Source organism: Pongo abelii, chromosome 13 (assembly GCF_028885655.2).
Source record: "Pongo abelii isolate AG06213 chromosome 13, NHGRI_mPonAbe1-v2.0_pri, whole genome shotgun sequence".
NCBI lineage: Eukaryota > Metazoa > Chordata > Mammalia > Primates > Hominidae > Pongo > Pongo abelii.
Window position 1 is genome coordinate 79,157,195 of NC_071998.2, and position 24,218 is coordinate 79,181,412.

The 24,218-nt window shown below is 51.0% G+C and overlaps 1 protein-coding gene and 1 pseudogene across 1 annotated transcript; one reads left to right on the forward strand and one right to left on the reverse strand.

Moving 5' to 3' along the window:
• The first annotated feature begins 2,555 nt into the window (after positions 1 to 2,555).
• On the forward strand, positions 2,556 to 15,844 carry LOC112134877 (putative serine protease 47). The gene is made up of 6 exons (XM_054521069.2): positions 2,556 to 2,989; positions 3,265 to 3,291; positions 4,090 to 4,252; positions 5,741 to 6,018; positions 9,062 to 9,228; positions 15,340 to 15,844. Exons 1-6 carry the CDS (start codon positions 2,776 to 2,778, stop codon positions 15,640 to 15,642), a joined length of 1,152 nt encoding a protein of 383 aa, XP_054377044.2. The 5' UTR covers positions 2,556 to 2,775; the 3' UTR covers positions 15,643 to 15,844.
• Positions 15,845 to 19,222: 3,378 nt separating this feature from the next.
• LOC100432402 (BEN domain-containing protein 3-like) lies at positions 19,223 to 24,110 on the reverse strand (annotated as a pseudogene).
• Between the last annotated feature and the right edge of the window lie 108 nt (positions 24,111 to 24,218).

Sequence of the window (24,218 nt, forward strand, 5' to 3'; positions counted from 1 at the left end):
GGCTCTGGCCCTGAGCTAAATTCCTTTGACCCTGATATCCATAAACCCTAGTCCCCTTGCTGCAGACATACCTAGGGAGAAGCCCCTTGTCTCTTGCTCTCCCTCAAACATACTGCTGCAGCCTCTGTACGTAGGTTCCCCTAATAAATGCTCTGGACTCATCACCCCGGTGTTAGTGCTTCTTTTCTTTGGAATCCCAACCGACCCTATCTTGGGATAGTTTGGGGCACTCTCTTCTGGGAATTCCCCTGCCACCATTTTGGGGGCAACTCTAGCCATTGGCTTGGTGGGACAAAACAAAACAAGACTGTGTGGAGGCCCGGTACCATGGCGCATGCCTGTAATCCCAGCACTTTGGGAGGCCGAGGCGGGTGGGTTGCCTGAGCTCAGGAGTTCGAGACCACCCCGGGCAATATGGTGAAATCTCGTCTCTATTAAAATACAAAAAATTAGCCGGGCATGGTGGTGGGTGCCTGTAGTCCCAGCTACTTGGGAGGCTGAGGCAGGAGAATTGCTTGAACCCAGAAGGCGGAGGTTGCAGTGAGCTGAGATCATGCCATTGCACTCTAGTGTGGGCAACAGAGGAGATCTTGTCTCAAAAACAAACAAACCAAAAGGCTGTGTGGAGCACAAGGGCTGGTGTATTTTGCTCTTTCCTCTAGGCCAAGTCCTACTGTAAGTCCTTATGTGTATTAGTCCTCACATTCTCCCCCAGTCTCTTTTCTTTTCTTTTTTCTATTTTTGAAACAGAGTCTCCTCTGTCACCTAGGCTGGAGTGCAGTGGCATGATCACAGCTCACTGCAGTCTCAACCCCTGGGGCTCAAGCAATCTTCCCACCTCAGCCTTCCTAGCAGCTGGGACTACAGGCATGTACCACCATATCTGACTAGTGTTTTGTTTTGTTTTGCTTTTTTGTTTTTGTAGAGACAAAGTCTCACTATGTTCCCCAGACTGGTTTTGAACTCTTGGGCTCAAGTGATCCTCCTACTGCAGCCTCCCAAAGTGCTGAGCCCATCTCCATTTCTTTCTCTGTTTGTTTGTTTTTTTTGAGACGGAGTCTCGCTCTGTCGCCAGGCTGGAGTGCAATGGTGCGATCTTGGCTCACTGCAACCTCTGCCTCCTGGGTTCAAGTGATTCTCCTGCCTCAGCCCCCCGAGTAATTTGGGACTACAGGCGAGTGCCACCACACCCAGCTAATTTTTGTATTTTTGGTACAGACGGGGTTTCACCATGTTGGCCAGGATGGTCTCGATCTCTTGACCTCATGATCTACCCACCTCAGCCTCCCAAAGTGCTGGGATTACAGGTGTGAGCCACCGCGCCCGGCCACATCTCCATTTCTTCAAGAGAAAAGGCCAGAGCCCAGACTGAGCTCCTTTCCTCAGAGCAGCCCTGGGATTCTGGCCCGTCTCAGCCACCATGAACTACCACACTAAACCCAGGAAGGGCTGCTTCCTCCTCTTACAGGCTAGCAGGTGTGGGAGGAGAAGGGCAGGGAGGGCGTTTGTATTCACTTGTCCTGTGCTGTCCGGGACAGCAGCCCTGGTCCACATGCGATGATTGTGCACCTGAACATGGCGAGGCCGAATTGAGCTGTGCCGTGAGTAGACATAACACACACCAGATTTTGGAGATTTACCATGGTATTTATTTTGGAAATACCAAAATTTACCAGATTTTGGAATTTACCATGGAGATTTACCATGGAGATAGTTACCAGAATGTGAACTATCTCGATGATTTTTATCTGCATTTATGTTGAAACAATAATTTTTTGACATATTGAGTAAAATAAAATGTATTATTAAAATCAATTTCACCTATTTCTTTGTAGTTGAATGTTGTTACTGTAAAATTTAAGGTTACTTATGTGGCTCACATAATATTTCTTCCGAGAAGCATGGCTCCAGAAGGGTGGACATTGAAACTGCTCTCAACCCGCACGGTTGTGCAGTGGAGCTGTGCTGCCAACTCAGACCTGGGGACTGGTGTCATCCCCACAGTTTCATGGAAACAGGTATTCCTAAGAGAAACACCAAGCCTCTTCCACCTAGGGACAGATGTTTATTTTATTTTATTTTATTTTATTTTTATTATTATTATTTTTTTTTAGTTGAGATTGAGGGCCGGGGGCAGGGGGGTGGGTCTTGCTATGTTGCCCAGGCTGGTCTTGAACTCGTGGCTGCAAGATGAACTGCCCGTCTTGGCTTCCCAAAGTGCTAAGATTACAGAGGTGAGTCAATGAGCCAGCTGGGAACAGATGTTCATGTCTTCCTCTCATCTTCTTCCCAAATTGCCCTTGGAAACTCTTGACAAGTCTTGGCCCGAGTTCTCTACCTCTTCCTCACCTATCTAGAAAAGGCAACTGGAGCCCAGAACAGCCGGAGAGATGATAGCTTTCAAGGTGCAAAGATAAAGAGATCCCAGAAAAGAGATGCATTTTGGAGATTATGAATTGTCTCCGTAGTGGAGAGAAGGATCGACAGGCTCCCCGCAGCTTTCACCCTCTCCTTTGTTCTGGAACCTGCCGCTGCCTAAGGAATTCTTTGGCAAAAGACTGCTTCCTAGGTCTCAGGGGTCGAACATGGGGAGGGTCAGGGCGGGGTCAGGGGCTGTCTTGGGACGGGGTTAGGGACTGGGTTCTGCGCCTGTCTGGGGCTAGGGTCAGGGCGAGGTCAGGACCTGTTTCCCAGGAGTCAGGGCCGGAAGTCACCGCCTGTTTCGGGGGTCAGGGTCGGCTCCAGCTCCCCTTCCTTCTGTCCTCGCGTCAGGCGATGGGTGTGAGGTCAACGCGGACCAGAGCCCAGCCGGGGCCCCTGCTCTGGTCTCTGCTGCCGCTGCTGCTCCTGAGCCCAGAAGCCGCCCTTGCCCCACAGTCCCGCACCGCCAGCCCCTCGCAGGCTCCGGGGGAGGCCAGAGAGAGCTCGGGGGTGGCCAGAGAGAGCTCGGGGGCGCAGCAGGGCCGGGAGCCTGCAGCCAGAGCCCAAGGTCCGTTTGAAGCAGAGGGTGTGGGGCCGAGCCGGCCTCGGAGGCAGAGGGCAGGGGGCAGGGGGCATTTGACGGGGCCACTGGGCCACGGGGGCAGGGGGTCGAGGGCTCGGCAAGACCGGATGGGGTAAGGAGTGTCCGGGAGAGGCAGGCGTCTGCGGAGAGATGGGGGAACCGCAGGCTAGAGGCGGTGGGGAGAAGGCCGGGGCTCTGGGCCTGGTGCCAGGGCCGGAAGTCACCCGAATCCGTTGTCTCTCTCCTCCCCTCCCAACCAGGTGGCTACAGAGACGACATCAAGCAAGGTGGGTCAGGCTTCCCGCTCTTGGTCCCAGGACTGGGTGTGGGCCCGACGAAACCGGACGGGGCGCCAGGGCCTGGTGCCGGGGCTGGGTGGAGGGAGACAGCACCAGGACTGCTGCTGGGCCCCGGGAGTGTGGGGTGGGCCCTGGGGTCTCATGTCCCCTTCTTGAGGCCTGGAAGGGTAGGCCAGGGATCAGGACACTGCCCCTCAGGGGTCCAGGCCTGCAGCTCCCGCTCCCAGCTGTGAGTCTCAGAACCAAGGTTGTCCACCTCAGCCCCACCCCCTCACCTTCTAAAAATAGAAGATCAGGAATCAGAGAGAGGGAGCAAGTTTCCCCAAGTCACACAGCACAACAGACTCCTTCCTGAGAATCTCTCTCCCTGGGATACTGGGGTGAGGTGCCGGGGGTAGGGGGCACAGCCACTTGGACACCCCCGAGACCTTCAGTTCTTTGATCTGCAAAGTAGGCAGACAGGTGTTCTGATGGAGGGAAATAAAGTCCCAGGGCTGGATTCCAGTCCACCAGTCCTTGGCAGGTCCGGATGAGCTGCTGTGGCCACCCTGGGTCAGCCTTGCCCTGCCTGCCAGACCCCTGGGCCCTCATTCCCACACAGCCTGCTCAGTTGTACTCTGTCATCTGGTCCTGCTAGTGGCCATAGAAGGCAGATGCTGGAGTAGCCCTCAGTCATTTTGGCCAGGTCACCTATTCTTTGGCCTTGGTTTTCCATCTGTGAAGAGAGCAGAGGCCTCACTGGGCACCACTAGTGTCTCTAACAGGTGGACCGGGGTGTCTCCACAGTGTGTGGGAAGCCTAAGGTGGTGGGGAAGATCTATGGTGGCCAGGACGCAGCAGCTGGCCAGTGGCCATGGCAGGCCAGCCTACTCTACTGGGGCTCACACCTCTGTGGAGCTGTCCTCATCGACTCCCGCTGGCTGGTGTCGACTGCCCACTGCTTTCTCAAGTGAGTCCTCCTTCCCTGGGCCCCAGCAGAGGGGCTGATGGGGAGGAAGATGCAAGGGACGAGGGTTGGGGGCTGGGGGGGTTATGCCTTTCTCCTCTGGGCTTTGCTCTGGGGAAGTCTGCTGCCACCAAACTGATGCAGTGCCTGCCTTTGACCCGCAGTCCCCTCCACCAGGACTGTCCTTCCCACTCTCCACCCACTGTCCCTCCATGTGCCCAGAACCTCCTCATCCTTCATCCTCAGTTCTGGCAGGGAGTTCCCTGGCCCCTGTGTCTGTCTGCTCAACCCAGACATGTGTGAGAGCATTGGCAGTGTCTGTGCTGGCCACCTGCAGGGCTTCTCTTCAGTGTCCCCCACGCTCCTGTGAGTCAGACTCCAGGCAGGGACTGGGGACTCTGCAGGTAGCCAGCAGCCAGGCGATGCTTTTTTTCTGTAAAACTGTATGCCTGGAAGGAGCTGTGCCAGGCTGCATGCATGGGTGGGAAGAGTGGGGCCCCCTGACCCTGGAGAATGATGGGGACAGTCAGGTGCTACTCCTCTGGCCCTCCTGAGCCTGACTCAGTGCCTAGCTTCTGAACAGTCATGGAGGGACCCAGAGGGAGAGGAAGGCATCACAGTCCAGATATGGAGTCAGCTTGGGCACTTAGTGGCTTTGAGACTCCAACTATTGGGCGCTGTGAGCATCTCCTGGGTGTCATACCACCCAAGACCCTCTATGGCACAGAGTGTGGCAAGACCCCAAGTGAAGGTGTCTCTATGGGAAGGCAAGGCACAAGCTCCAACAAGCAGGATGCAGGAGAGAAAGCCCAGAGTGAGTCAGAAGAGCTGACCCAAGGCAGGGGCATCCAGAGAGATGCTGCAGTCTTGAGGGAGGATGAGGAGCTGCAGGGGCTTGCCAGAGGGGAGGCTTTGGTATGGGGAGTGTGGCGAGGGGTTTCCTGGCGGCTGACCCACGTGAACAAAGTCACAAAGGTCAGAAGTTTCATCACTTGTGTTCAGGAACAAGGAGAGCATCAGTTTCATGCGCTCATCCGGGCATTGAACAAATCCTTTATGAGTGCTTACAACAGTGGGGAAGACATCCTTGGGGAGGGCAGGAAAGGTGGTTAGGCCAGGAAGAGGGTCATAGGTAGCCTTAGGAAGGGTCAGGCTGGAGCCAGAATTAAGCCAGAGCTCCTCTTGTGTAAAATAAAAAGGCTGGATTTGATGACTCTGTCAAGGACTTTCCTGGCACTAGGATTCTCTGCTCCTCTGATTCAGGGGTGTGCTGGGGAAGCCATATGTCCTGAGGTTGTGAGTAGAATAGCCATTAGCCTCAAAAAAAAAAAAAAAGAGTTCCTGACTGTTAGAAAGGGGGATACAAAGCTGCCTGGAATCATGTCAGGGGAGAAGGACCCAGAGGTGTGTGGGCGGTTACAAGTGGATGTAAAAAGAGAGTGCTGCCCCGCACTCCCAGAGAATGGTAAAAATGGGCCTTTCCTCCTCCAGCAAATCCCAGGCCCCGGAGAACTATCAGGTTCTGTTGGGAAACACCCAACTGTATCATCAAACCCAGCACACCCAGAAGATGTCTGTGCACCGGATCATCACCCATCCAGACTTTGAGAAGCTCCACCCCTTTGGGAGTGACATTGCCATGTTGCAGCTGCACCTGCCTGTGAACTTCACTTCCTACATTGTCCCTGTCTGCCTCCCATCCCAGGACATGCAGCTGCCCAGTAACGTGTCCTGTTGGATAACCGGCTGGGGAATGCTCACCGAAGACCGTGAGAGGGGTGCGGGAGAGGCAGGAGGATGAGGGAGGGGAAGGAGAGGGAGGCAGAGGGGAAGAAGGAAGGATGGCTTAGCCAGGCAAAGAGGAAGCCACTGGACTTGACCCTCTGTGCCTCACTTCCATGACTGGTAAATTGAGGACCACCACGCTGGGGCCCTTCTAGTTCTGAAAGTGTGTGATCCCATAGCTTTAGAGTCCCCTGAGTCCCAGGCTTTGAAAGTCTGGGAATCTTTAACTTTTGAGAATCCAGAATCTGGATTCTTTGAGTCTTCATGGTTCTTCATTTTAATGTTTTATTTATTTATTTATTTATTTACTTATTTATTTTTTGAGACGGAGTCTTACTCTGTCACCTAGGCTAGAGTACAGTGGCATGATCTCGGCTCACTGCAACCTCTGCCTCCCAGGTTCAAGCAATTCTCCTGCCTTAGCCTCTCAAGTAGCTGGCATTACAGGCATGCACCACTATGCCCGGCTAATTTTGTATTTTTAGTAGAGACAGGGTTTCTCCTCGTAGGTCAGGCTGGTCTTGAACTCCTGACCTCAGGTGATCTGCCCACCTTGGCCTCCCAAAGTGCTGGGATTACAGGCGTGAGCCACTATTTTAAGGTTTTAATCAGCCATGGGTCTGATTGAACTCCAAAGACATGCTTGGGGGCTGGCGCATTCTAGGTCACCACCAAACACTTGGATCGTCCCTTGCTTGGGAAGGTGCTTGGGAAGAGTGGCGAGAAAACACATGGTGGCTCTGCAGTCTGAGGCTGCATGATCCAGTTAGAATGATTGCGACGTAGAACTGTTGACCCTCTCTGAACCTCACGTTGCTCTTATCCTAACCTGGGTCATTCATCTACTTCACAGTCTTGTTACGTGACTGAATAACAGAGGAGAGAGTGGTGTGTGTTTTCATTGTTAGATGAGTAGAAAAGAAATGTAGGCAAAGACTTATACACAAGAGTGTTTATTGAAGAAAGGAGTGTTTATAGTTTAGGGAAATGCTTATGGTATGATGTTAAGGGAAAAAGGAAGAACATATATTTAATTATGTGTAGGGTTAGCATTTCTCAACAGAGGTGCTGTACGTATTTTTGATAGAATATGTTTTCACTGAGTGGGGCTCTGCTAGCATCCATGGCCTTTGACTACTAGATGGAGGGGATTCTCCCTGATCATCTGCTGGCTGGCCCCCAGCATTCACACACACATCTGGTTATACCTTGAGGGTAGAGGCAACATATACTTGTTTTAATATCCCAACTGGTGCTCCTGGGCTGGTACCACCGTGCTGCATGACACCGGTAGACCAGCATTTCTTGCCTGTAGCTTCGGAACTGGTCACCCAGCTTCCATTCTTCTGTGCCCCCACTGTAGGCTCCACGTGGATGTCAGAGTGTTACTTTAAATATTAGTCATGTCACTTCCCGGCTCAATATTCTACAGTAACTTCTCATTTGTGCAGAATGAAATCCAGACACCTGGCCGGGCGCGGTGGCTCACACCTGCAATCCCAGCACCCTTCACATCCCTCACCTCCCACCGCGCCCTTCACATTTCCCACCTCCCACCGCGCCCTTCCCATCCCCCACCTCCCACCGCGCCCTTCCCATCCCCCACCTCCCACCGCGCCCTTCCCATCCCCCACCTCCCACCGCGCCCTTCACATCCCCCCCTCCCACCGCGCCCTTCCCATCCCCCACCTCCCACCGCGCCTTTCCCATCCCCCACCTCCCACCGCGCCCTTCCCATCCCCCATCTCCCACTGCACCCTTCGCATCCCCCATCTCCTGCTCCAGTCATGACATATCCCACCTTCCAATGCACCCTTTCCATTCTTCATATTTCACTGCAGCCATTACATACCCCATCTTTTACTGCAGCCTTCACATACCCCACCCCATCCTCTTGGGCCTCCTGGGTACTCTTTGAACATCTCAAGGCTATTTCTATCTCGGGGCCTTTAGCTGCTGGTTTTTTTTTTTTTTTTTTTCTTAGCTTGCTTGTCATTCTAATCTTTGCAGGAGTCACTTCTTTACATTTACTATGCAGTTTTTTTTCTTGGTTTTACTTAATCATGTGAGCTAAAGTAGGCAACCCCCTCTATCACATCTTCCTGTTTTATTTTCTTCATATCACTTAATCTAAAATATTTTTTAATTTATTATTTCATATAATCTGTCACTTTCTACTAAAAATTATCTATATCATTAGCATATAAAAGACAGCACCAGAATAGCTGAATAGATGAGCGAATAGATCAGTGATTGTGTTAGTAAATGGATGGATGGATGGATGAATGGATAAATGGATGGATAATGGATGGCTAGAATGATGGGTGACTGCACGGATGGAAGGATAAGTGGATGGATGAGTGGATGGATGGATGGATTGATGGATGATATTTGAGTTGGTAGATGGATGTTTGGATAGATGTGTAGATAGAAGGATTGGTGAGGGGTAGATAGATGGAGTGGGTGGATGTGTCAATAGGTGGAGAGGAGGCTAGGTGGGTGAGTGATGGAGGGCTCGATGGAGAGATGGATGCAAGGATGGATGGTTGGGCAAATGTGTGGAAAGTGAGTGGATGAATGGGTAGGTGTGGGAAGATAGGTAGATGGAGGAATGGGTGAGTGAGTGGATGGGATGATGGGTGGAGAAGAAAGGTTAGTGATAGATGGAGGGAGAATGGATGGGATGGTTCATGAAAGAGTAAGTTGGTCAGTGAATAGTTGCTAACTTCCAATAAATGAGTCGTGGGTTGGTGGGATTTGCCTCTTGTAGAATAAGAGAGGTGTGATCTATTGCTATGAGAGAGGTAGAGGGAATAGGATGACTATGTGCAAAGGTTTGAGAAAAAGAAGAGAAGCTTATCAAAGATGGGTAGTAGAGTGAAGCAGCATTTAAAGCTTGGCAGCTCTGAGAAAACCTATGTTTGGGGGGTTGTGGTTAGCAGTCAGGCAGAGTAGGGGCTCAGAGTAGCCTGAGCTTTCTTAGTTAACCTACAGGACATGTCATTGATCTCCCCCTTATCTCTTCAGTGCAACTGTCACCACCCTTCTATCTCCAGGAGGGCAAGGTGGGCCTCATTGAGAACACACTCTGTAATACCTTATATGGGCAAAGAACTGGCAAAGGTGAGACCTACGCTGTGCACGAGGAGATGCTGTGTGTGGGGGACTTCTCGACAGGAAAGTCCATCTGCAAAGTGAGTACGGTCATTTCCTCTCTTCCTTTGCATATTCTCTTGGCCTCAGTTTCCCTTGGGACGGGTCTGTGTGTTGCCTCTGCTCTCTCTGTGGCGTCCCCTGGACTTCCTGTTTCCTCTCCTCTGAGTGTCCTCCTGGGCTCCATCCCTCAGAAGTCTCCCCTAGACTAGCCCCTTCCCCAGTGCATCTCAGTAGGAACATCTGCTGGAAGGATCTTCAAACAGCATATTTTAATATATTTTAAACTTTTTATTAAAGCATAATATACATACACAAGAGTACATAATTAATAAGTATATAGTTTGATGAACTTTCCCACACTGATACAACATGTTAACAGCACCCAAGAAGCACCCATGTGCCTCCTTCTTATCACTAACACCCAAGGGTAACAAACACCTTCACTTTTAACACCTTAGATTCTGAACTTCCTGTAAGTGGAATTTACAGTCAGCACTCTCTTGTGTCCTAACAGTGTATTTCTGAGATTCGTCCATACTATTACACGTTGTTATGGTGTGTCCTTCTCATTGCTCGACAGCACGCTATTGTGTGAGTTGAGTTCTGCATTGGATAAGTATTTGAGTAGGTTCCAAGTTGGAGGTATTATGAGTAGCTGTGCTATGTACATGTTTGTATTTGTCTTTGGGGCACAGATGAATATATTTTATTGCATAGAATCCTATGAGTAGAATTGCTAGATAAAAAGGTGTGTCTGTGTGTTCAGCTTTGGCAGAGGATAGCAAACGGCCTTCCCTCTAGCAGAGGATGAGAGCTTCTTTTCTCACCAACTATTATTCCTTTCCATCTTTTCTGATTTTGGCCATTTTGGTGAGTGTGTAGTAGTTTTTGGCTTAAAATTTTTTGTATGTTTATTATTATTGGATATCTTTATGAAGTTTCCCTTCAAGTTCTTTTTCTCCTATCATTTTTCTGTTGGGTTGTCTGTCTTTTTCTTCTAGGAGCTCTTTATGTATTCTGGACATAAGTTCATTGTAAGATACATGGATTGTGAAGATCCTTTTCAACTTTCTGTAATGTCCCATCTTATAGATGGGGAAATTGAGGCCCAGAGAGGAAAAGTGTCTAGCCTAAGTGAGGCAGTACAACCTGGGCCCAGGTGTTGTGACTCCAAGGCCAACCCTGCCTCCACAACCTCTCCCACAGGTTGTAGCCTCTTAAGCTGACATCTGTGGGCTGAGGTTTTGCATAGACACCACTGTAGGGCAGAGAGGAAAGTGCTGGGACCCTGAAATGAGAGACATTGCTCCACCACATGTGCCTGCCCTGTGACCTGGGATGTTCTCTTCACCTCCTGAGCCTGGGTCCTCATCAGCTATGTGAGGATTCCAAGGCCTCCTCCATGAGGTGGTTGGAAGGATGGTGTCCACTTGGAACCTCAGAGTGTGACCTTATTCGGAAGTAGGATCTTTACAGATGTAATTAGTTAAGAATCTCAAGATGAACCCATCCTAGATTTAGGGTGGGCCCTAAATTCAATGACTGGTGTCCTTAAAAGAGGGGGAGAGGCCATAGAGACACACATGGAGAAGATGGCCTTGTGCAGAAAGACATGGAGAGGGGAGGGATGCCGCCACAAGCCAAGGAATGCCTGTGCCGCCAGAAGCTGGAACAGCCAAGGGAGGGTCTTCCCCTAGAGCTTTTGGAGGTAGTGTGTCCCTGGAAGCACGCTGATTTCAGATTCGTGGCCTCCAGAACTGTGAGAGAATACATTTCTGTTGCTTCTAAGCCACCAAGGTGGTGGCAATGTGTTATGGCAAGCCCTTGGAAATGGATATGTTTGGCAAAGACCACAATGCTAGCAAAACGATAGATTGAAAACTAGAACCAGGTCTTTCCTTCCCCCTAGTCTGAGCCCTGAATCCCCCTGGCCCATGGGAAGGGATCATTGGCAGCACTGTTTTCAATATTGCCTGGCAAGCTAACTGAATAGTGGGAGGGAGCTCGGCCCATCTGCCTGCCCAGCAGGAGCCAGCCCCAGTCTTCTTGGTTTCCTGTCCACGTCCACATACTTTGTTGTTCCTCCTTTCTGGCTGTGGCCTGGCCCCTTCTCCACACAGAGTCATCTGTACCCCAGGGGGAGTAGGGAGCCTGCCCAATGCCCAGCCCTGGTGGGGCTCAGCCACCAAATCCTTAGTCCAGCTCCCTTCCAGCCTTGTTCTCCACTAGCCTCTCTTGCGAAGGCCATGCCCCTGGAGCCTCAGGGCCAGCACACTTTGCCTGCCTGCTGGACATCCCACAGTGCCCTCGGCCCTGCCCCTCCTCTAGTTCCTTGCCCAGGCCGAGGACACTGCTGAGGTGGACATCTCCTGAGCCTTTCAGCCACCACTGCCTGTCTGTGAGATTCCATCTGGATTCATCTCCTGCTGAGCCATCTGCTGTGGTCCCTGCCTCCACCCCGTGGGTCTCTTCTCTTCCCTGCATGGAGCACACAAAAACAGCTTTGAGGAGAGAGAGAGCTGCAGGGTGACTCAGCCCTCAGACTGCGGACAGGACACAGCTGGTTGCAGTCTTCACTCTGTCACTTGCATGTGCTGTGACCTTAGCTAAGTTTTCTCACCCATGCAGTGGGCTTGCTAACAGCCTCCACTTCATAAGATCCCTGTAGAAATGTAGCACCATGCCTGACATTTGGCAGGTGCTTAATAAGTGTTGGCTTCCATGTTCCTGGCCTTGTCTGTTTTCCTCTATCTGAGTTGTACTCATTCTCTGGGCCTATCTTGGATCTGCCCTTTCACTCAATGTGGAATTCACCACCAGGCCCACCAGTTACATGTGGCTTCCTCTGTCTCCACAGTAGTGCAAACCACAGCCTAGTTTGCATGGGGTACATTAATGTTGGGACTTCCTCTGCCTACTCAGAGCTCCCAAGGGTCAGGGCCAGGAGACCCTTGGAGTTCTCCCCGTCTCTCCCAGACTGGCCCAGAATCAAGCGTGATGTTGGCAAGCAGGTGGTTCATCTGCATGGATCGCTGAGGCCTGGAGTAGTCAGGGACCATTGCCCGGAGGACCAGGCCTCCTCTTGCCCTCAAACAAGCTGGGTGGGCACTCCGAGTAGGGAAGCACTGAGGGGTGGATCTGAGACAGCGAAGGCACTTTCCACTCCCAAGAAGATCCCAGGCATGAATTTACCAGGGCTGCAGGAGCAAATCCCCACAAACTGGGTGGCTGAGACCACAGATGTCTATTATCTGGCAGTTCTAGAGGGCAAAAGTCTAAAATCAAGGTGTCAGCAGGGCTGGGTTTTTTTCTGGAGCTCTAGAGGAGATTCTATTTCCTTTTCCAACTTCTAGAGGCCGCCCATACTCCTGCGCTCATGGTCTCTTTCTCCATCTTCAAAGCTATCAGTGTGACCTCTGTGTCTGTTGTCATATCTCCTTCTCTGACTCTGACCCTCCTGCCTTCTGCCTTCCCTTATAAAGAACTTTGTGATGACACTGGGCCTTTTGAGATACTCCAGAATAATCTCCCATCTCAAGAGTCTCCACTCAACTCCAGTTGCAAAGTCCCCTATGCCATGTAAGATAACACATTCACAGGTTGCAGGGATGAGGATATGGATGTCTTTGGGAGCATTCTTTAGTGACCGCACCATGTCACCCCTTCTCTCTCCTCTGGCCTCCACTCCCCCAGCCCAGGCCCCTCCCTCTCAGTGTGCTGTCTTGCTTCTCATCGAACTGAGAAGATGGAGCAATGAGAAGCTCGCTCTTCTTGGCCCCACATCTGCTCACCCTGATCTGCCCAGTCTCTCCCCCTTGCCCCGATGGCTCACCCTGGGCCAGCCCATCCTTGAGCACCGGGTCGCTAGGGCCTTCCCCTACTCCTGTGTCCCCTGCTCTCCCTCTCATGCCTCCCACGTCAAGGCATGGCAACAATCTCCTCCAGCTACTGCCCCATTTCTCCACCTTTCTTCCCTGAAGACTCCTCCCAGGGCTGACTGCACTGAATCACCCAATGCAGCCTTGTCCCTCTCATGCCACCAGAGCCACTTCGTCCACAGCCTCTGCCTTGCCAAAGTCACTGCTCCCTTGATGCATCAGCAGCATCTCACGCTCAGCTCCTGGTGCCAGGCCCCAGCCGCTCCACCCCCACTTTTTGCTACCAGCTGCCTCTGAGGAGATAGCAGACTAGAAGCCCCCCAGAATCACCCTGAGGACAAAGAAAGAGGAGTTAGCTTTGGGCGATGAGTGTGTCTGAGACACCAGGTGGCAAGGTCGGATGCTCTGTGCCTCCTCTCTCTGAGTCAGGGTTCCACTGCAGACCCACCAGATAGAAATTTCCAGGTATCAAGCTCCTGAGCTGACCCTCAGAGTGGACAATTATGGATCTGAATCTATCACATATGGACACACTCTCTGCCCTCCACACCCAGGACAACATACTACTTGAAGCCTAGAGGAGACAGCTGTATGTACAGGGCCTGAGAGGGGCTGGGCCCTTCCGGCCTCTCAGTGCTGGAGACCCCAGAGCCGAGTTCTCAGCCTTCTTCCTTTTGTCTCCACACCTTTTCCCTGGTTGGTGAGAAAAGGCCAGAGTCCACAAGTCCTTTGGCTTCTCCTTCAAAATACCATCCCAAATCTGACCATTTCTTCCCCCTGTAGTTGCCTCCCTGGTCCCTCCTCTCTACCTGGTGCTCAGCAACTTTTTCTCTACATGGCACCAGACTGATGGTTTAAACAGGTCACGTGTCCCCCACCCTCCAGCATACAGTTCTCCAAGTTGCCCCTCTGTGGCTCTGGGACCTCCCTCTGCCCCCTTGCTCCCTCCCACAAGGCTTGCCCCATCCTCTCCTGGTTTGCACCAACTGGGCCCTCTCTTCTGGACCTCGCAGAGGTAGGTTCTGTTTTGTATTTTGAGTGTAAGGTCGGGAAAGCTTGTTGTGATCCATGGATATGAAATGTCCTCCCGCTTCCATAGGGTCGGTTGACTTATTTATCTAAGCACCATGGGGGAGGGGGTTTGTCTTTTCCCCGTGTTTCTCAAGAGCAGTGCCTGCACTGGATGTCCCAGGTGCACCCTGGACTAGTGGGTGGAAGAGCCGGCTGTGGGCCCTGCCTCCCACCACCCTGAAGATGAGACCCTTTCTTTTTTCCCTTCCTTCCTTCCTTCCTTTCTTCCTTCTTTCTTTCTTTCCTTCCTTCCTTCTTTCTTTCTTTCCTTCCTTCCTTCTTCCTCCCTTCCTTCTTTCCTTTTTTTTGACGGAGTCTCGCTCTGTTGCCAGGCTGGAGTGTAGTGGCATGATCTTGGCTCACTGGAACCTCCGCCTCCTGGGTTCAAGCGATTCTCCTGCCTTGGCCTCCCGAGCAGCTGGGAGTACAGGTACATGCCACCATGCCCAGCTAATTTTTGTATTTTTAGTAGAGACGGGGTTTCACCATGTTGGCCAGGATGGTCTCGATCTCTTGACCTCGTGATTGACTGCCTCGGCCTCCCAAAGTGCTGTGATTACAGGCGTGAGCTACCATGCCCAGCTGAGACCCTTTCTTTGGGTCTCACTTTTTGGCCCATGATATAGGGGGCTTTCAACTGCATGATCCCACCCTGACAGCATTTCAGGACTCCAGTAACTCCCAGCAACTTTCTGGAGACCTCTGCCTGCTTCCCTAGTGATGTGGGCTGTCTCCACAGGGCCTGGGCATGGGCACTTTCTAAAGATACTTTACCAAAAAGTTGAGAGAAAACCAAAGGCCCAAATGAACAAAAAAGGAAGGAGTCCCCAGAGGGGATGTTCTGCTGCAGCTTGGGGTTCACAAGAGCTGTGCTCTGCACAGAGGTTTCAGCTGGCTGTGCTTTGCTAGCAGGCCCAGCCTTTCTCAGGCCCTGTACATACAGCTGTCCTCTCTAGGCTTCAAGCAGTGTGTTGTTCTGGGTGTAGAGGGCAGAGGGTGGGTTCACGTGTTGATAGATTCAAATCTATGATTGTCTACTCTGAGGGTCAGCTCAGGAGCTTGATGCCTGGAGATTTCTATCTGGTGAGTCTGCAGCGGGACCCTGACTCGGAGAGCGGAGGCACAGAATGTCCGACCTTGCCACTTGGTGTCTCAGACACACTCATTCCCCAAAGCTAACTCCTCTTTCTTTGTCTTCAGGGTGATTCCGGGGGGCCTCTAGTCTGCTACCTCCCCAGTGCCTGGGTCCTGGTGGGGCTGGCCAGCTGGGGCCTGGACTGCCGGCATCCTGCCTACCCCAGCATCTTCACCAGGGTCACCTACTTCACCAACTGGATCGACGAAATCATGAGGCTCACTCCTCTTTCTGACCCCGTGCTGGCTCCTCACACCCACTCTCCACCCAAGCCTCTGAGGGCTACTGGCCTGCCTGGGCCCTGCGCAGCCCTTGTGCTGCCACCGACCTGGCTCCTGCTGCCACTTACCCTCAGGGCCCCATGGTAGACCCTGTGATGACCGCAGAGCCCCTCGACCCCTTCTCTCTGCTCAGGCCTAGGTATCCATGCTGGACCCTCCCTCTCCCTAGCCCACTGTCCCTCTAAATGGTTCCTAATCCTGGCTTTTCTGCCTATCAACTGCTATTCCCCAACCAAGCTTGGCAACACGAAACCAAACCCAATAAAAGAGTCATCTGCTCCTCCTCTAACCCGCACGGCCCTCCCAGGCCCCTCTTGCTCCTTAGTGCTTGCCCTTTCCATAGGATTCATTGTCTGACTCCCAGGGCAGGAAACTGGGACCTCACAGAGAGAATCTCAACTGTGGGCTCCTAGGAGGAAAGCAGGGGTAGGGGGACACTAGGGGTGCTGAGGGAACTGAGACCACCAGCTGGGAGGGAGCGGGGTCAGTCTGCCCTCAACATTGCTCCTGCCACAGGAAGCACCCAGGCCTTCAGAGGAGCTGAAACTACGCCTGATGTCCACAGTGCCAGGGAGCAAGGGCTTCTCTGAAGTAGAGGAACAGCGCTTCTGGGGCATGGAGGAGGGAGGTTTGACTCCCAGTGGAGACGGAAAAAGGGAAGTGGCTGGTGCACAAAGTAATTGAGCAGGACTGGGGAACAGGATCCCAGCCATGAGAAGAGGGTTCCAGCCTGCAGCTAGAGTGCTTTCAAAACATGAGGGTCTGGGAAAGACTGACAGAAGCAGATGGAGGAGGGTCCTGATGCCAGGCCAAAAGCCGAGGTTTAGGTCAGCCATGCTCAGAGCTCTGCGCCTAGGGACAATTCCTGCCCCTCCTCACCTGTCCCCGTAGGCCCTGCTTTCCCCAAGTCCGCAGGCACCTGACCCACTGCCCATCTCCAAAGTGCCCAATCCTGCATAAATGTGCTCCCTCCTGTCTAAGGCCCTTGGCCAACCCTGCCCCAAGAAGTCTGCACTCCTCCAGCTGGTAGAGCCTGGTATTACCTTATCTACTTAGCTGACGCAGGATTTAGTGCCCCAGCAAAATAGTGTTCTGGGCCATCCTTCCTGCAAGCCTGCTGGACACAGCCCTGTGCATCCAGCAGGACTCCTAGAGGCCTAGACTCCTAGAGGCCTCTCAGCATAGCCTACCCCCAGCCTTCAGAGACCACGGGAGAGCTCCCATTTAGCACATATCCGTATGGACAAGGCACCATCCAAAAGGTTCAGTGCACATTGTCCCCAGTCCTGGTATTGGTGACATTTCCTGTACCCTCACAGGCAAGGGGCACAGATGGACTCACATGCACATCAACACCAGGACCTCACTGGCTTAAACCCTCTACTACTCATGCAGGAATTCTCACCCCAAAATAATATTGTGAGGCCTGAAGAAAGTGTCTTCCCGGTATCCACTCCTGTAGGGGTATTTCCAGCAGTCCCTCCCTCTGACCAGAGCTCCACCACTGAGGTACTGCTATGCCTAGTAATATGTCCACTACTAGTGTCCAGCCTTAGAGGTCAGCGGTCTCCACAGAAAGTGTTCCCTCCCCTGGTGGTAAGCTCAGTTATGGGGTCTCAGAGCAGGGCTGCTCAGGACTCTGAGAGGTCAGTGAGTTACCAAGACAGCATGTGCTCCACGCATGTTCTCCAGAAGGCCAGGAGAGCTTGGGCAGTTCTGTTTAGAGTATTAGCCACTCCACTGTCCCCAGAGCCACTGTTCTCCTTTGTGGCAGCCACAGGCTGGCTGTGTCCTGAGGGCCTGCCTGTTATACACCTTATGCCAGGGGTTAGGTGATTTCCTGTCCTCCCGGATGCTCTCAGGCCTCTAAACCAAAGGGTAGGGATACATACCTAGTCCACATGACAGATCAAACAAATCTCAGTTCCCGCACAGTTAGTTTCCCTGTTTCTTGAAACCAGCGTAAGTGCTCAGTAACCTTTCCTGGTTTCGTTTATTTTTAAAGATAAACTGCAGCCTATTAGGGTTGAGTAGCTTTTTTTTTTTTTTTTTTGAGATGGAGTCTCGCTCTGTCGCCCAGGCTGGAGTACAGTGGTGCGATCTCCGCTCACTGCGAGCTCCACCTCCTGGGTTCACACCATCCTCCTGCCTCAGCCTCCTGAGTAGCTGGGACTACAGGCGCCCGCCATCATGCCTGGCTAATTTTTTGTATTTTTAGTAGAGACGGGGTTTCACCATGTCAGCCAGGATGGTCTCGCTCTCCTGACCTCATGATCCGCCCGCCTCAGCCTCCCAAAGTGCTGGGAATACAGGCATGAGCCACCACACCCGGCCAGGGTTGAGTGGCTTTTTAAAGAATCATAGGTAGTATGTAGTGGAACAGAAATTCAACTCAGATCTCTCTTGAGAGAGCTCAATCACTGTTCTTTCCACACCCACAGACTGCACCCAAGATGCCTTTTATCCAAGCCTTAGACACCTGAGGGAGGCTTACTCTGACCTGTCCCCAAAGTGAGCCTCAGATATCCACTCCTGAAGAGAGAGACGAGTAGGGCATGGAGGGCCCTAGAGTCATCATCAGGGCCCCCCTGTTCTCCCAGATGGTGCACGGGCATGGGCTGCTGCTTTTGTTGCCAAAGTCATCCCCAGACAAGCTATGGGAATGAAATGAAATGAACCAAGATCAATTAAAGACTTCCAGTTTCCAGTCTGGAGTATAAGAAGCTTGGAAGTCATCACTCCCATTCTCAAAACAAGAAAAAAAAGCTGAACAAACTGAAAGTCAACAACTCTTCTTAGATCTGTCAGTGAATTGAGGTCACAGGGCAGATTACTACCCTCAAAACTGGAGACAGGCAGATACAGAGAATCACAGTTAATCTGAAGGAAAGCTCAGATGTAAAAGCTGGCCATTGGAGCAAATCCTGGGGTAGGAAAACCTAAACTGTAATTGACAAAGTGCTAAAGATTCAATGTGGATGAGCTTGACAGTTAAAAACTCCATGTCCAGTCTTAGAAGAGCCCCAACTTTCAGGAGATTTACCTTCAGTAGCCTTACCAGATTCTCAGGGTGTAGATCAGAGAAAAGCCCCCTCCTGATTTTGGCAGGACGATGGGAAAAGTAACCATTTTGAAATAAGAGGAGAATATTAGTTCTACTTTGCAAAAACCTATCCTAAAGAGAAAATATTTTTACCAGAGCCTAATGTATTGGGGTTTTATCAGACTCTAACTGAGTTGGGGAAAGAAAAGCGTCAAACTCCAGTTCCCTGTGCCTTCCTGTCCCACCAGGGACATGGGCTACTGAGAAGCACATGTTCAGGTCACAGCCTAGAAGCATAGGTTCACTGTGCACTGTGCCTGGAACCTAATTACAGGACTATAGAACATTTCCTCTCCCACATAAGCGCCTCACCACCACATCAGTAGGACTTTTGTGTAATAAAGGAATTATAATGGAAGGAATTGACTGTCTCAGCACTTATTTAAGAAGGAGTCTCTAGGGAAAGTCAAAGACAAAAGGGGAGATACTAACAAGGACACCAGAGTACATTTTGCCTCTGACACCTACAGCAACACCAAACAGTAAAGACAGTCTAACTACCAGCCAGATAAACACAGAGCCTTACACAAAAGACCTCTTTACCTCTGTTCCTTTTGCCCAGTATATCATGTCTTGCTTTCAACCAAAAAAATGGAACTAAAAGGTACTAAAAGTGAGTACACTAAAAGTGTATTAAAAAGTCTGCAGATGAGCCGCAGCTGTGTAGGGTCCAGCTGCTTCTTGTTGCAAGCCCGGGAATGGTTGTACTGCAGCGGGAGGTTCTTGGCGGTGGAGGAGCCCTGCAGCCAAGTTGCTCACAGAGAGGCTCTGCTGCACTATCTCGCGCACCTCCTTGTCGGACAGCAGGTAGGGAGAGGGCACCGGGAAGCTGGGCGAGGGACCATCACCTCGTCCAAGGGGATCTTGCAAAAGTCCTTCCTGCTCCTCTTGGGGGCAGCGGGGGACCCTCAAACTCCTCCTCAAACCTCTCAGGGTTGATTGCATAGTTCCTCGTGTCTCTGCACCCGGGGCCAGCACGTGGACCTTGCACTGCTGCTGGTAGGAGCGCCTCTGCTCGTGTCCTGGTGCAGGGTGCCCATGAACTCCAGGGTCCAGAAGTGGTCATTTTTGGCGTGGAGGTAGAGCAGGCACATGTACTGGCGAATGAGCTTGATGCAGGACAGGTCCAGCTGCTTCTTGCCCAGGGAACCGCTGGAGCTATACTGCTTGTGCAGGTTCTCATGGGTGAAGAGCTTGGGGAACAGGGGCACCAGCAGGCGCAAGGCGAAGTTGCCAATGGACAGGCTGCTCTCATAGATGCTGTGCAGATGCTCCTTGCTGAGCAGGCAGTCGGTGCTGGGCACCTCCAAGTTGGCCTGGGGAATCTCCAATTTGTCCAAGTTGATGAGTACTAGCCAGATCTTCTTGGAGCGGCACTGCTCGCCCTTGGAGGTATCCTCCACCCTGATTACTGAGATGTCATCGGGAGGCTGGAGGAGTTGTAGCGGTCGTCGCGTGGGGGGCTCGCCTTCGCTGCCTGCATCCAGCCCCAGGCCCTGGAGCTTGTCGTTGATGCGCTGGGCACACTGCTGCAGCCAGGCCGCCTCCTTCTGCATATGGGAGAAGTAGACCTCTGTGCAGCCTCTGCGTCTCCAGCTCCTGCTTGCTGCCATCCCCATAGCAGCTGTAGTACTCGCCCAGCTTGCAGTAGTCAAAGAGCTCAGGGAAGAGCCAGTGGAGGAGGAAGACGATAAAATTCGCCAGGCGAAGAGGCTTCATCCAGTAGCTCGGTGAGGTCCCGCATGTCCACCACATGGTCTGAGGCCATGGTGCTGCTCCGGTCCAGAGACAGGCCCTCCTCCTCGTCTTTGTAGTCCAGGAAGTGGCCGGGGTCCACTGCTTGGCCTCAAAGAAGCTGGCAGCCTGGCCACCGGGCTGGCTGTTCTCCATCTCCCGCTGGGCCCAGAAGTGGCTGAAGAAGTTATTCAGCTGGGGCAAGCACTCAGCCTGTCACACAGCTGTGTCCTTCACTGAGGGGTAGTAGACCTCCACGTAGTTGTGGATGAGCTGCAGGTGCAGTGACTCCAGCTTATGCTTGGCCTCAAAGCTGCAGGCACTGCAGGCTCAGGAGAAGTCAACTGCGGCTGAAGAGCTTGGGGAAGAGCTGCACCAGTGGGCAGCAGGCCAAGATCCCACCCGACAGGCTCTGGTCCACCATCTGCTTGAGCTCTGCAGTCCATGAGCTGCTATGGGGTGGTGGGGGCGGCTGGAATTTGGCCACCATCTCAGTGGGGTTCACCTTCAGGGAGAGCAGGTCCACTTTGCTGTGCAGCTGGGACCTGTTAGACTTGAGGGTGTTGAGCATGTAGAATAACTTCTGGATCAGGAAGTAGATGTTAGGGTCACTTGGTGGCCACCCCAGTGCTGCCATAGTCCCACTTCTGTGACTCATTCAGGAGCCTAAGTGACGAGGGGCTGTTGCTGGCATTTGCCTTCTGGAAGAGGTCATACATGTTTAGCAGGTCCCCTGAGGGAGGGTTCTTCTTCTCCATGAACTTGTGTGAGATGCCATACAGAGGCTTCTTGTAGTAAGGGGTGATGGCATGGTTGCAGAGCTCCTCCTTGCCTGACCACACAGAGCCTGAGCTCCTGCCCTGCTGGCCTGCTCTCCATTGCCTTGGCAGGGCTAGCTTTTCTCAGGTTCCACATTCGTGCTAGGAGCACCTCTGGGATCAGCTGCCTCCTCTCCATGCTGGGGACGGACTCTGGCTGGCCATTGCTGACCAGTCAAGTCCTGGAGGGCAGTGAAGATGCTGTTCAGAGGGTGTTTCTCAGAAGTCCTGGAATTCACGGAGCAGCTTAGAGCAGCAACTTTGGCCTCTGTCTCCACTCTCACTTCTTAGAAGTTCTTCTACATCTTCACTGAATTCAGCTGAGTTCATCTTCTGTTCCACTGGGACTTGAGTTATGTACTTTGCTGGGCAGCCTGAGCCAAGTTTGGGTGCCAAGTGGTGGGGAGGGTGTGGGGCCAGGGAGTGGGAGCAGCGCACAAAGGGCCTGGCTAGGGCAGCTGGGGGAGGTGCCGGGGGTGGCAGACAGCCAGGCACCATGTATTTCCCCTCTCTCTCTGAGTGTCTGTGTGCTGCGCTCTCATGTGACATGACAGGACTCCATGTGTCATTTCTGCACAGGGACACAGGAGCCCTTGCTGCAGTGGAACTGCAAACCCTCCACCCACACCTCCGGCCCACCCCTCCCCCTCAGTGGGGCACACGAGGGCTATTTCCTTCTTATTTATTTATTTTTTATTCTTTTCTTCCTAGACTGTGCAGCAGAATAGAATAATATCATTTATATGTGGGTTTTGGAAATTTTAATTGTTTATTTCTAGGGTTCTTGCATATACTTGGGATGTATATTTGTGAGTAGCATGGATATAAGTGTATTTTTAAATAGGAGTTGTTTTAGGATGCTTTGGGGTTGAAAGTATATGCATAGTTTATGATGTGATAGAGTTTAGAGGTATTGATTAAGGGAAGTGTTTTATGAATTTTGTCAAATGTATTTTCTGCAATAATTGATATTTTTCCTTTATTCTATCAATGTGGTGTATTGCACTGATTGATTTTCGGTGCATTGAAACCATCTTTGTTGAGTGGTGTTGAACTATCAGTACCATTGATGTTGAACCGTCTTTGCTCTCCAGGAATATATCCCACTTATTCCTGGTGGATAATCTTTTAATGCGCTGTTGAATTTGGTTTGCTAGTATTTTGTTGAGGATTTTTGAATCAATATTTATAAGGGATATTTTTTGCTAGTGTTCTTTTCTTGCAATGTCTTTGGCTTTGGTATCAGACAATGCTGGCCTTGTAAAGTGAGTTTGGAAGTGTTACCTCCTCTTCAATTTTTTGGAACAGTTTGAGAAGGATTGATGTTAATTCTTCCCTAAATGTTGGTAGAATATACCAGTAAAGTCACCTAGTCCTGGGCTTTTCTTTGTTGGGAAGTTTTTGATTACTGATTCAATCACCTGATGAGTTATAGGCTTCAGATTTTCCATTTCTTCATGATTCAACCTTGGTAGATTGTGTTTTTGTAGTATTTGTCTATTGCATGTAGATCATCCATTTGTTGACATACAATCATTCATAGTTCTCTCTTATAATCTTTTTTATTTCTGTGAAATCAGCAATATCCCCTCTTTCATTTTGAATTTTAGTTGTCTTCTCTCTTTTGTCTTGGGTAACCTAGCTAAAGATTTGTTAATTTTTTTGTTTTCCTTTTTTTTCTTTTTTCTTTTTTTTTTGAGATGGAGTCTCGCTCTGCTGCCCAGGCTGGAGTGCAGTGGTGTGATCTCAGCACACTGCAAGCTCCGCCTCCCAGGTTCAAGCAATTCAGCCTCCTGAGTAGCTGGGACTACAGGTGCATGCCATGATGCCTGGCTAATTTTTGTATTTTCAGTAGAGACGGGGTTTCACCATATTGGCCAGGCTGGTCTCAAACTCCTGACCTTAAGTGATCCACCCACCTTGGCCTCCCAAAGTGCTGGGATTACAGGTATGAGCCACTGCACCTAGCCCTTGTTTTTTTCGTTTGTTTTGTTTTGTTTTTTCTTTGTTTTTTTGTTTGTTTGGTTTTTTTTTTCAAAGAACACATGATTTTGTTGATTTCCTTTTTTTTTTTTTTTTTTGAGATGGAGTCTCACTCAGTCACCCAGGCTGGAGTGGAATGGTGTGATCTTGGCTCACTGCAAGCTCCGCCTCCCGGGTTCAGGCCATTCTCCTGCCTCAGCCTCCCGAGTAGCTGGGACTACAGGTGCCTGCAACCATGCCCGGCTAATTTTTTTTTTTTTTTTTGTATTTTTAGTAGAGATGGGGTTTCACGATGTTAGCCAGGATGGTCTCGATCTCCTGACCTCGTGATCCACCTGCCTTGGCCTCCCAAAGTGCTGGGATTACAGGCGTGAGCCACCGCGTCTGGCCTGACTTCCTATTTTTAAAAAATTTTTCTATTTTATTTCTGTGCCCTAACTTTTATTGTTACTTTTCTCTGGTAGCTTTGGGTTTAGTTTTTTTTGGTTTTTTTTGTTTTTAGTTTATTAAGATGTAAAGTTTCATCATTAATTTGAGATCTTTCTTCTTTTCTAATCGAAGTGTTTACAATTATACATTTCCCCTAGAACTGCTTTTGCTGGCTCCCATAAATTTTGGTATATTGTATTTTCATTCAAAGATACTGTCTAATTTACCTTGTAATTTCTTCTTCGATCCGTTGTTTGTTTAGGAATATGTTGTTTGAGGCCAGGTGTGGTGGCTCATGCCTGTAATCCCAGCACTTTGTGAGGCTGAGGTGGGCAGATCACCTGAGGTCAGGAGTTCAAGACCAGCATGGCCAACATGGTGAAACCCTGTCTCTACTGAAAATACAAAAATTAGCCAGACTGGTGGCGGGGGCCTGTAATCCCAGCTACTCGCGAGGCTGAGACAGGAGAATCACTTGAACATGGGAGGCAGAGGTTGCAGTGAGCCGAGATCATGCCATTGCACTCTAGCCTGGGCAACAAGAGCAAAACTCAGTCTCAAAAAAAAAAAAGAAAGGTTGTTTGATTTCCACATAT